At 40.1% G+C, this 13,983-nt stretch overlaps 1 protein-coding gene across 2 annotated transcripts in view; it reads left to right on the forward strand.

Moving 5' to 3' along the window:
* The first annotated feature begins 558 nt into the window (after positions 1 to 558).
* MIGA2 (mitoguardin 2) overlaps positions 559 to 13,983 on the forward strand; it is a 32,714-nt gene continuing 19,289 nt past the window's right edge. Inside the window, exons 1-7 of one of the 2 annotated variants that reach the window (XM_069748178.1) lie at positions 559 to 652; positions 7,275 to 7,491; positions 8,892 to 9,102; positions 10,684 to 10,793; positions 11,463 to 11,583; positions 12,388 to 12,521; positions 12,852 to 12,966. In XM_069748178.1, the coding sequence (XP_069604279.1) occupies positions 7,396 to 7,491; positions 8,892 to 9,102; positions 10,684 to 10,793; positions 11,463 to 11,583; positions 12,388 to 12,521; positions 12,852 to 12,966 (787 nt within the window). In that variant the 5' untranslated portion in view covers positions 559 to 652; positions 7,275 to 7,395. Of the gene's footprint in view, positions 744 to 7,274; positions 7,492 to 8,891; positions 9,103 to 10,683; positions 10,794 to 11,462; positions 11,584 to 12,387; positions 12,522 to 12,851; positions 12,967 to 13,983 lie in introns of both variants that reach the window. The other variant, XM_069748179.1, reaches the window with a different exon arrangement.

Here is a 13,983-nt window from a genome sequence, read left to right on the forward strand (position 1 = left end):
AAACGCAGCGGTTTATATTCCGCAGCATGCCAATTCTTTGTGCGGAATCCGCAGCGGTTTACACCTGCTCCATAATAGAAAACCGCAGGTGGAATCCGCACAAAAACCGCGTGTTGTCATTGCAACTCTAGTAGAAAAGAGACGTCCTGGACTATTGTAAACTGGGTGCAGTGGTTTTGTTGCCTAGCAACACTTTTAGTTTGCAAATTAATAACTGCTGTATCCTAAGTAAGAAAAAAAATTAAGCTGAAATGATCCTTTCATCCTTCACCTAACTACTAACCCCCCCCCCCCAAGCAGCCATTACTAGGTCATCTCAAGCCCTTTTTTTATTCCTCATGCTACTGTCACTTTAATTGTGAACACGCCTCCTTTTTTCTTTCTTTTCTTTCTAAACCAATCAGAGGAAGCAGAGACTAGGGGAAGCTCTGCACAAGTGCAACCATACCCGTGTGAGGGAATATGAGGTGGCTGCAGCCCTCTGCTGATTGGTTTTCTGAAGGAGAGGGGCGGGCTGCAATGTTTGTGATTGGACGAACGGGCTGCTGTGTTGGCCTCAGGGTTTGGCTGAGCTGCGCTGGAGGAGAAGCTGCCCTTCTGGAGGCAGGAAGCGGAGAGTGAGGAGCGGAGCTGCCGGCGGCTGCTGACCCCGGTAATAAGGCTGCGCTGCACGGCTCCTATACAGAGGGCATGTACACCCGCATAGTACCGCGGTGTTACTGCAGTGCTATTATTACCGCTAGGTAGTGTTATTACAGTATTACCGTAGTGTTATTACTACTATATTACCGCTAGGTAGTGTTATTACAGTATTACCGTAGTGTTATTACTACTATATTGCCGCTAGGTAGTGTTATTACAGTATTACCGTAGTGTTATTACTACTATATTGCCGCTAGGTAGTGTTATTACAGTATTACCGTAGTGTTATTACTACTATATTGCCGCTAGGTAGTGTTATTACAGTATTACCGTAGTGTTATTACTACTATATTGCCGCTAGGTAGTGTTATTACAGTATTACCGTAGTGTTATTACTACTATATTGCCGCTAGGTAGTGTTATTACAGTATTACCGTAGTGTTATTACTACTATATTGCCGCTAGGTAGTGTTATTACAGTATTACCGTAGTGTTATTACTACTATATTGCCGCTAGGTAGTGTTATTACAGTATTACCGTAGTGTTATTACTACTATATTGCCGCTAGGTAGTGTTATTACAGTATTACCGTAGTGTTATTACTACTATATTGCCGCTAGGTAGTGTTATTACAGTATTACCGTAGTGTTATTACTACTATATTGCCGCTAGGTAGTGTTATTACAGTATTACCGTAGTGTTATTACTACTATATTGCCGCTAGGTAGTGTTATTACAGTATTACCGTAGTGTTATTACTACTATATTGCCGCTAGGTAGTGTTATTACAGTATTACCGTAGTGTTATTACTACTATATTGCCGCTAGGTAGTGTTATTACAGTATTACCGTAGTGTTATTACTACTATATTGCCGCTAGGTAGTGTTATTACAGTATTACCGTAGTGTTATTACTACTATATTGCCGCTAGGTAGTGTTATTACAGTATTACCGTAGTGTTATTACTACTATATTGCCGCTAGGTAGTGTTATTACAGTATTACCGTAGTGTTATTACTACTATATTGCCGCTAGGTAGTGTTATTACAGTATTACCGTAGTGTTATTACTACTATATTGCCGCTAGGTAGTGTTATTACAGTATTACCGTAGTGTTATTACTACTATATTGCCGCTAGGTAGTGTTATTACAGTATTACCGTAGTGTTATTACTACTATATTGCCGCTAGGTAGTGTTATTACAGTATTACCGTAGTGTTATTACTACTATATTGCCGCTAGGTAGTGTTATTACAGTATTACCGTAGTGTTATTACTACTATATTGCCGCTAGGTAGTGTTATTACAGTATTACCGTAGTGTTATTACTACTATATTGCCGCTAGGTAGTGTTATTACAGTATTACCGTAGTGTTATTACTACTATATTGCCGCTAGGTAGTGTTATTACAGTATTACCGTAGTGTTATTACTACTATATTGCCGCTAGGTAGTGTTATTACAGTATTACCGTAGTGTTATTACTACTATATTGCCGCTAGGTAGTGTTATTACAGTATTACCGTAGTGTTATTACTACTATATTGCCGCTAGGTAGTGTTATTACAGTATTACCGTAGTGTTATTACTACTATATTGCCGCTAGGTAGTGTTATTACAGTATTACCGTAGTGTTATTACTACTATATTGCCGCTAGGTAGTGTTATTACAGTATTACCGTAGTGTTATTACTACTATATTGCCGCTAGGTAGTGTTATTACAGTATTACCGTAGTGTTATTACTACTATATTGCCGCTAGGTAGTGTTATTACAGTATTACCGTAGTGTTATTACTACTATATTGCCGCTAGGTAGTGTTATTACAGTATTACCGTAGTGTTATTACTACTATATTGCCGCTAGGTAGTGTTATTACAGTATTACCGTAGTGTTATTACTACTATATTGCCGCTAGGTAGTGTTATTACAGTATTACCGTAGTGTTATTACTACTATATTGCCGCTAGGTAGTGTTATTACAGTATTACCGTAGTGTTATTACTACTATATTGCCGCTAGGTAGTGTTATTACAGTATTACCGTAGTGTTATTACTACTATATTGCCGCTAGGTAGTGTTATTACAGTATTACCGTAGTGTTATTACTACTATATTGCCGCTAGGTAGTGTTATTACAGTATTACCGTAGTGTTATTACTACTATATTGCCGCTAGGTAGTGTTATTACAGTATTACCGTAGTGTTATTACTACTATATTGCCGCTAGGTAGTGTTATTACAGTATTACCGTAGTGTTATTACTACTATATTGCCGCTAGGTAGTGTTATTACAGTATTACCGTAGTGTTATTACTACTATATTGCCGCTAGGTAGTGTTATTACAGTATTACCGTAGTGTTATTACTACTATATTGCCGCTAGGTAGTGTTATTACAGTATTACCGTAGTGTTATTACTACTATATTGCCGCTAGGTAGTGTTATTACAGTATTACCGTAGTGTTATTACTACTATATTGCCGCTAGGTAGTGTTATTACAGTATTACCGTAGTGTTATTACTACTATATTGCCGCTAGGTAGTGTTATTACAGTATTACCGTAGTGTTATTACTACTATATTGCCGCTAGGTAGTGTTATTACAGTATTACCGTAGTGTTATTACTACTATATTGCCGCTAGGTAGTGTTATTACAGTATTACCGTAGTGTTATTACTACTATATTGCCGCTAGGTAGTGTTATTACAGTATTACCGTAGTGTTATTACTACTATATTGCCGCTAGGTAGTGTTATTACAGTATTACCGTAGTGTTATTACTACTATATTGCCGCTAGGTAGTGTTATTACAGTATTACCGTAGTGTTATTACTACTATATTGCCGCTAGGTAGTGTTATTACAGTATTACCGTAGTGTTATTACTACTATATTGCCGCTAGGTAGTGTTATTACAGTATTACCGTAGTGTTATTACTACTATATTGCCGCTAGGTAGTGTTATTACAGTATTACCGTAGTGTTATTACTACTATATTGCCGCTAGGTAGTGTTATTACAGTATTACCGTAGTGTTATTACTACTATATTGCCGCTAGGTAGTGTTATTACAGTATTACCGTAGTGTTATTACTACTATATTGCCGCTAGGTAGTGTTATTACAGTATTACCGTAGTGTTATTACTACTATATTGCCGCTAGGTAGTGTTATTACAGTATTACCGTAGTGTTATTACTACTATATTGCCGCTAGGTAGTGTTATTACAGTATTACCGTAGTGTTATTACTACTATATTGCCGCTAGGTAGTGTTATTACAGTATTACCGTAGTGTTATTACTACTATATTGCCGCTAGGTAGTGTTATTACAGTATTACCGTAGTGTTATTACTACTATATTGCCGCTAGGTAGTGTTATTACAGTATTACCGTAGTGTTATTACTACTATATTGCCGCTAGGTAGTGTTATTACAGTATTACCGTAGTGTTATTACTACTATATTGCCGCTAGGTAGTGTTATTACAGTATTACCGTAGTGTTATTACTACTATATTGCCGCTAGGTAGTGTTATTACAGTATTACCGTAGTGTTATTACTACTATATTGCCGCTAGGTAGTGTTATTACAGTATTACCGTAGTGTTATTACTACTATATTGCCGCTAGGTAGTGTTATTACAGTATTACCGTAGTGTTATTACTACTATATTGCCGCTAGGTAGTGTTATTACAGTATTACCGTAGTGTTATTACTACTATATTGCCGCTAGGTAGTGTTATTACAGTATTACCGTAGTGTTATTACTACTATATTGCCGCTAGGTAGTGTTATTACAGTATTACCGTAGTGTTATTACTACTATATTGCCGCTAGGTAGTGTTATTACAGTATTACCGTAGTGTTATTACTACTATATTGCCGCTAGGTAGTGTTATTACAGTATTACCGTAGTGTTATTACTACTATATTGCCGCTAGGTAGTGTTATTACAGTATTACCGTAGTGTTATTACTACTATATTGCCGCTAGGTAGTGTTATTACAGTATTACCGTAGTGTTATTACTACTATATTGCCGCTAGGTAGTGTTATTACAGTATTACCGTAGTGTTATTACTACTATATTGCCGCTAGGTAGTGTTATTACAGTATTACCGTAGTGTTATTACTACTATATTGCCGCTAGGTAGTGTTATTACAGTATTACCGTAGTGTTATTACTACTATATTGCCGCTAGGTAGTGTTATTACAGTATTACCGTAGTGTTATTACTACTATATTGCCGCTAGGTAGTGTTATTACAGTATTACCGTAGTGTTATTACTACTATATTGCCGCTAGGTAGTGTTATTACAGTATTACCGTAGTGTTATTACTACTATATTGCCGCTAGGTAGTGTTATTACAGTATTACCGTAGTGTTATTACTACTATATTGCCGCTAGGTAGTGTTATTACAGTATTACCGTAGTGTTATTACTACTATATTGCCGCTAGGTAGTGTTATTACAGTATTACCGTAGTGTTATTACTACTATATTGCCGCTAGGTAGTGTTATTACAGTATTACCGTAGTGTTATTACTACTATATTGCCGCTAGGTAGTGTTATTACAGTATTACCGTAGTGTTATTACTACTATATTGCCGCTAGGTAGTGTTATTACAGTATTACCGTAGTGTTATTACTACTATATTGCCGCTAGGTAGTGTTATTACAGTATTACCGTAGTGTTATTACTACTATATTGCCGCTAGGTAGTGTTATTACAGTATTACCGTAGTGTTATTACTACTATATTGCCGCTAGGTAGTGTTATTACAGTATTACCGTAGTGTTATTACTACTATATTGCCGCTAGGTAGTGTTATTACAGTATTACCGTAGTGTTATTACTACTATATTGCCGCTAGGTAGTGTTATTACAGTATTACCGTAGTGTTATTACTACTATATTGCCGCTAGGTAGTGTTATTACAGTATTACCGTAGTGTTATTACTACTATATTGCCGCTAGGTAGTGTTATTACAGTATTACCGTAGTGTTATTACTACTATATTGCCGCTAGGTAGTGTTATTACAGTATTACCGTAGTGTTATTACTACTATATTGCCGCTAGGTAGTGTTATTACAGTATTACCGTAGTGTTATTACTACTATATTGCCGCTAGGTAGTGTTATTACAGTATTACCGTAGTGTTATTACTACTATATTGCCGCTAGGTAGTGTTATTACAGTATTACCGTAGTGTTATTACTACTATATTGCCGCTAGGTAGTGTTATTACAGTATTACCGTAGTGTTATTACTACTATATTGCCGCTAGGTAGTGTTATTACAGTATTACCGTAGTGTTATTACTACTATATTGCCGCTAGGTAGTGTTATTACAGTATTACCGTAGTGTTATTACTACTATATTGCCGCTAGGTAGTGTTATTACAGTATTACCGTAGTGTTATTACTACTATATTGCCGCTAGGTAGTGTTATTACAGTATTACCGTAGTGTTATTACTACTATATTGCCGCTAGGTAGTGTTATTACAGTATTACCGTAGTGTTATTACTACTATATTACCGCTAGGTAGTGTTATTACAGTATTACCGTAGTGTTATTACTACTATATTACCGCTAGGTAGTGTTATTACAGTATTACCGTAGTGTTATTACTACTATATTACCGCTAGGTAGTGTTATTACAGTATTACCGTAGTGTTATTACTACTATATTACCGCTAGGTAGTGTTATTACAGTATTACCGTAGTGTTATTACTACTATATTACCGCTAGGTAGTGTTATTACAGTATTACCGTAGTGTTATTACTACTATATTACCGCTAGGTAGTGTTATTACAGTATTACCGTAGTGTTATTACTACTATATTACCGCTAGGTAGTGTTATTACAGTATTACCGTAGTGTTATTACTACTATATTACCGCTAGGTAGTGTTATTACAGTATTACCGTAGTGTTGTTATTATTATTACTGCAGTACTGTGGTATTACTACTATGTATTATGATTACACTATTACTGTAGTGTTATTATTACTGTAATGTTATTACTGCAGTATTGCCACTATGCCTTATTATTGCTGCGGTTGATGTATTACTAGTAGCCAATATTTCCTATGTATCCTCCTTATGTTATTTGTACAGTGATTTCTTGCATTACTATCTATTATTGACCGTACATTGATATATATTCTTATAACTGCTTATTATTGGTCACTATAAATGTAGATCTCCATGGGCACTGCTCTACGCTGAAGTGACGGCACTAAGATTATGTATATCACAGTATTTATAGACTGGTTACTGATCTGCAAATGATGAAAAAATTGAAACAAAATTTTCAAACCATCTCGATGTACTCAGCCTGGAGTGTGAGCGGCACTTACAGGCACGGCTGCTATCGCTGAGGTTACTAATGGTCGTCTGAGGAAGGGTCTGCTGTTCTGAATGCACTTGGGCAAATCATCAAGATCCGCTGCTGGCAGCTCCTGAGTAATCACCGACCAATGATGTCACAGATGTGCTCGATGGGAGACAAGTCTGGCGTCTCTGCAGACCACAGTAGCATGCCTGACATGTAATACATTTCCTCTCTGTATATGTGCTGATGGTCTCCTCTTTTTACCTGAATCTACAGGGGCCACTTACAAGATGGGACATCCGAGCAGTGAAGGATTTGATTCTGGTGAAAAACAGAGGATTTTAGCATCTGTAGTGGAATAGACCGCTCTCCGTCTGTCTGTGTCCTTCCGACTATCATGGCGTTCCAGAGGGCAGAGGGTATGTCCATTATCCAGGCTTTAGCAATGACCGTGGCGGAGATCCCTGTGTTCTTGTACACGACCTTTGGACAGGTAAACACAGGCCGTTATCACCGTCGTGTCTGTATGAGCTTATGTCTGTGTGATCAGTGACCGCGCTTGGATTTCAGCTCCGCAGTAACAAGTTTACTAAATTTGATTCTAACCCTGTTAGGACGGATTCACACATAACTTTTCGTAGCAGCGAGAGCAGCTATCATACAGCATCTCCGTGCCCTATATCCACGTGTGTGAGAAGGATATTATAAACAGGAGCTGTCACCTGCCGTAAATATGTATTCTTACCTGATATAAATGTCGCTCTTCTCCTGAATCCGGCGCTGTTTTTCTTTTGTTCCTGCACATCTCCATTACTGAGATATGGCCTCTTCTTTCCTGTCTATAAATCTAGTATATATATTTTTTTTTTGGCAAGTGGGTGTGGTTCTCAAGATGACAAGAGTTGAGAGCCATGCCTCCTTGACAATCAAGACTAGATTTCTATACAGGGAAGAGGGGGGCTATATCTCAGGAACGGAGAGGAGCAGGAACAAAAGAAAAATAGCACCGGATTCAGGAAAACAGAGGCATTTACACCAGGTAGAAAAAAAAATACATTTTCACATCAAATCACTGGCCCCTTTAAGGTGCATTCACAACTGCAGATTTCATTATTTCTGATGTTCACGTGGTACAATACAAACTGCATGGAGTTAAATAATTGCTCATATGGTCCCCGTACAGCTGACATATTGTTGGCAGTACATCCCATGTTCCCATGATAAGACTTGCTGCCGACAACTCTGATTTTTAGGGTTATTACACTTATGCACGCTCATGGCTTTTCCTCAGGACACATCTTTAATGTACGGCAGGTGCTGGTCTCGCCAATCTCAAGGATGGGGCATATGTCAGTGTAGAGGTGGTCCGAATTCCTACTTCTATTCACCTCTCCCCTCAGAGGAGCCCATGACGGGGCCCTGCTCTTGATATATGCGGGCCCCATTGATGGGATCGGCATCTACTATTCATTTATGGCATATTCTGTGGGTATGTGAAGTACTTGTGGTCCCTGTCGTTCTATATTAATTTTCCTGGAGTGATGATGTGCCAGACATACACATGACCGACCCCTGCAAGCCAGTCTTTGGCCTCCAAGGTCATATGCTTTACTGGCGTGCATTATCGCAGAGGTCAGTGATTGGCTGCAGTGGTCCCATGGTTCTGCACCATATAAAGCCTGCTGGAACTGTGCGGCTTGGGATTTAGCGGGTACTTTATATTTTATAATACTACCTGCAGTTTTATTTTGCATCACATACTCTCTTGGACAACCCCTTTAACTGCATCATACGTGAATCCTGTGGCTTTTAGCAGGACGCGTTAGTGTGGCGTAACTTGCAGGGCCTTATTCTGTGTGCGGCTCGTCTCTTACACTTTCCGTCTCTTCGCAGAACACTTTCTCCCAGCTCAGGTTGTCTCCGGGCCTGAGGAAAGTCCTTTTTGCCACCGCTCTGGGCACCGTGGCCTTAGCCCTGGCAGCTCATCAGCTGAAGAGACGGAAACACAAGAAAAAACAGATAACCGCAGGAGGTGGAAACCTGAAGGCAGGAGGGGTCCCACCGGTCGTGTTACCTGTCAGACGCTCCTCTTCTGTACAGAAAGGTTAGTCACCCTAATGGGCAAAGGTTAAGAGGGGCGGCACCATTATTGGCTCATACCCCTTTACCAGCTCGTTATCTGATGTTTGCATCGTGGGAGAGGTTTTACGTAAAGGCCTCAGTCCTCACATTGTGATGGACTGATAATCTCAGGACATTCCTGTCTGATGTTTCTAGACACTTGTCCTGGACTGTGGAAAAGCACCACACGTTGTGTAATATTCTGGATGAGACTGCACAGACAGTACTGACTTGTCCACGGCAGCCTCGCTTCTCCTTGTAACGTCCCCTATGTAGCCTTAGGATCTGCACAGACGTTGTGGATGTCCTGCAGACAGATGCACATTTTAAGTCCACATAGAGAATTGCGGGAAGTCTGATCGGCCCTGGACCTGGTGCTACAGCTCAACCGCACTCACTTTATTAGGTGAAAATGCAACATGCGTCAGACCCATGGACTCTGCTCGCTGTATGTGAAGATGAATAGTCACAGACCGGTCAGAGCGCCCAAAATAATCCAAGCCAAAGGTGCCTACAATGGGCGTGTGAGCATCAGAACAAGACCATTGAGCAATGGGAGAAGGTGCCCTGGTCTGATGAATCAGATTTCACATCATGTGGACGACCGGGTGTCATTGTGCATTATTTCCCTTTTGAAGAAATTGTCCAAGGAGGCTGTATGGGAAGAAGACAAGCCGGCGGAGGCAGAGTGATGGGGCAATGTTCTGCTGGGAAACCTTGGGTCCTGGCAGTAGTTGGATCTTTCTTTGACACATAGTACCTGATCTATTCTGACTGATCCGGGTGTATGCATAATATATATCTCCCCATCTTCTACAATTTGGCTCACCTTTTATATTACTGTCCTTGTGACACTTTCCTTTGCAGCGATGGGGCCCACAATTCAGCACAGTCGCCATATCCTGCGAAATCCCAGCGTGGCAGTACCGGGATCACTACTTCTGCCATCACCGTTAAATCACACAGCATATGATGCACTGAGGCCTTTTACTTTTTTTCCATTGCAGTACAGCAAACGTCTGGTATTGGGACATTTATATCTTGTTTATCCATAAAAAGAATCAATTTGGTTCACTTTGGCTGCACGCCGCCTCCTAGGAGACCTTCTCCCCCGAGATTGGCTTTATTCTAAATCCAAGTTTTAGTAAAAAAAATAGGACACCTGCCAAAAATACAGAGGAGGGGAGCTGATTATAGTGATGGGATGCCGGCAGCATTGTCACTCACCGCTCCAGTGTAGAGAGACTGGTGAGATACCATTGTGTGCTGTGCGGCTGTCAGGGGGCATTGGACAGGGCGCAGTGCATTTCCAAGTTTTAAAGGGGTTTTCCACTTCTGGTAAATCACATACTTGCCTTCTGGACTGGTGCCGTTCTTGCGACGTCTGCACTGTGTCTCCCGGCACTTTTGTGACATTTTCACGTGTGCACTGATTAATAATTTAACGTTTTATATATTTGGGGGGTTTCTATCACACGCATTGGGAAGGAACATCTGTACTGGTTGTGCTTTTTTTTTTTTTTTTTTTTAATCTAATTTTTTCTTGTTTTCGTACCCTTTTTAGGATGCTCACGCAGGGTACAAAGTCCGAGTAGTAAGAGCAATGACACATTGAGCGGCATCTCTTCAATTGAACCAAGCAAGCACTCCAGCTCCACTCACAGTCTGGCATCGGTAAGCTTCACCACTGTTACATCAGGGGAATGATTCTGAGTCCGCTTCTTATGCCAAATAGAAAAAAGGAAAAAAAATCAGGTGAGGCTAAAGCCTTTGTTCTAGGTGTATAAGTTATCCCTTCTGCATAGGATTGATCACGGGCAGGGGACCCCCTCCAATCTCAAGAATGTGGCCCTGCGGCATGTGCATCTGTTCCATTCATTCTCTATTGGACTGCCAGAGATTGCCGAGTGCTGTGCAGTCCTATAGAGAATGAATGGAGCGGAAATGTGCACATGCTAGAACTCGGCTCCATTCAGAGAGGATTGGACCATGGATCGGACCCCCAGCAATCAACACGTTATTTCCCATCCTATCAATATACTTGGCGTTTTTTGTATCCTGGGAGGCTCAGATTCATGTACATTAAGGATGCTTATGGTTACCATCTTTATAGTGAATGTGCCTTTTGGAGCCACTGTAAATAGTATTTTAGGGAACTGCATAAATAATACTTACATATATTTGTAGCCTGAATCGCTCATTTTGTTGTGGGTGCGCCCACTAATATACAGCACGTATAGACTCATAAGTGCAATAATCTACTTATGGCATCCTGTAGACTTCTAAAAAGTTATAAATGTCTTTGAAAAATTGCATTGCCCTCCATTGATCTCGCTTGGTTAGGTAGTGGCGGTCAACTCTTCCAACACAAATGCTACTTCGCTGGCATCATGGGAGCCCCGAGAAATGGATGAACAGCTCGCTGCCGCTGATGAGTCTGAAGCAGAACATCTTTACATTCAAGGTAGGATTTACTGCACTCATAAATCACCAATCATAGATGACATGACATGGAGACTGTTATTATAAGCAGAGAGGTGTTAAAAGGACCATATAGCATGCCAAAATACCTTTCAGATGTGTTAACCCCCTGAATGATGAATGGGATGGTAGAATGAAGCCCCATTGTGATAGGTGTCACTTTAAACACTTGGAATGCTTTTATGTATCCAAATCATTCTGAGATTTCGTTGTTGTTTTTTTGCGTGACACATTGTACTTTATATTAATAGTAAATTCAGGTTGAAGAGGTTTAAATATATTTTATTGAAAAATACCATTTTTATACATTTTAATCTTTCTGCCCTTAAGACAGTCATAGTACACAAAATAGTTAATATTTACCACGTCTCATTTGTCTGCATCATTTTTTTTTTTTTTTTAAATATTTTTTTTTAGCATTTTGATGTCACAATGAAAACCTGTAAAATATTGGAACTTTTACCCAAAAAATTTTTAAGATCCGATTTTATCATTTTCATAAGGAATAACAAATAGAAATTACCCCACATTTGTTAAAGCAATTACTCCTGAGCAAAGCAATACTCCCACATGGGAGCATAATCTGAAGGGAAGAACTGCTTTTGGAGCAAACGGTGACCAGGTGCCATATCACATTTGATGATCTGTTACGGTAGACATATGTGGTTGTCACATCGTGCCACTGTAGGCGCTCATCCCACAAACTGATAAGCACGTTTCTTGATCAGAATTGCTTTTTTTTTTCTTTTTTCTTTTTTTTTATTAAATTGACTTTATTGCTATTTAGGAGTGGAACTTTTTGAAGAGGCTCTGCATAAGTGGGAGCTGGCACTGAATATTGGGCAGAGATGCAGCTCCAATACCCCGACCGCACAGAGTAGTGAAGTCATCAATGATGAGCCATCTGCAAGTATACTCGAGGTTAGACCACGTCTATTGTGAAATATGTGTATTATATGTTCTGCTAATAATTTGTAATAAGATGGTTTTCTATAAATGTAAGGGCTCCTTCAGGCGGCCGTGCAAATCGGCCTGGTCTAGGACCACATTGCGCGGACTGACCTCAGCTCTCCCGACCTATGCGTGACAGCATCATAGATTTTATACATGAAGCCATCAAGCTCAGGTCGGAAGACTCTCGACCAGTCCTTACATTGCGGTCAGAGATCAGAGCGATTTGCACAAACCTCTGCATGAGCCCTAAAAAAAAGTCGTTCTTATCCTTTTTTTTTTTTTTTTTTATTATTCTAGACGTCCCAAACCAAAGAGTTTGCCGGGAAGTTAGAATCCTTGCTGAGCCGTGCTTACAATTTGCAGGAAGAATTTGGCACAAGTGTTCCTCCTGATACCATGTTGGTGGATCTGGGTGAGTTGGGTATCTGATCTATCCCACCTCCATTGTTTGATCAGATCCTTGGGACACATTATGCCGCAGGATTGATAATGGGTAATTCGCTAATAGAGGGAGCTCATCCGATTGGGACTCCCAATACTGGGCTCTTTTATTGTCTGTTGAGGCAATGTCAGACACTTGATACACATTTCTTCTGACTCCCCTCATATGCAGGAACGCTTGGCTGAGTGTCCTGTGTTCTCTTTGAGAGCCTTCTTAGGCACCGGCTTATATTTGCCCCAAATAAAAGGATCAGTTGTTGAAATTCTACTGACTGGATCCTTCTCACCCCCACTGGGAGTCTAGAGACCTCCATACACCTTAGTCTATTGGACGATCCTGCCCATATGGACAGTTTTGGCTGCTTTTAAATGGGTTGTCCAGACTTGGGGCTCAAGTCTGCATTCACTCTGTGTCTGCAGACTTGCAAATTCTCGCAGTGTGCACTGTCCGGGTCTCTGGCACCAGGAGCGAGCAGTCATGTGATCGCAAGTTGCATTATTACGGTCATTTTCTGACTAGACGTGTCCAGCCTCGCTCCATTCAGTTGCATTGTGCAGTGCTGTGCACGTCTAGTCGGCATGTGACTGCATGTATGCAAATCTCATACTTGCAGTCACGCGCCCGTGTGCTACCTACATTGGAGAATCCTGAAGAATTATTATTATTTATTTATATAGCACCATTAATTCCATGGTGCTGTACATGAGAAAGGGGTTACATACAGGGTTATAGATATCGTTTACAGTAAGCAGGTTTACAGTGACAGACTGGTACAGAGGGGCGAGGACCCTGTCCTTGCGGACTTACATTCTATGGAATTGTGGCCACAAGCTTGCACTACCCCTTTTAAATCTAATTTCTATGGGGGCCTTTAGATTCCAGAAGAGTAAGAAAGTCAAGTAATTAAAAAAACATTTAAAAATGTCAGAGAATATAACAATCCTACTGCTTGTTATTAGAGAATTGTATATTTATGTGATCCTCTCC

This window comes from Ranitomeya imitator, chromosome 2 (genome assembly GCF_032444005.1).
Source record: "Ranitomeya imitator isolate aRanImi1 chromosome 2, aRanImi1.pri, whole genome shotgun sequence".
NCBI lineage: Eukaryota > Metazoa > Chordata > Amphibia > Anura > Dendrobatidae > Ranitomeya > Ranitomeya imitator.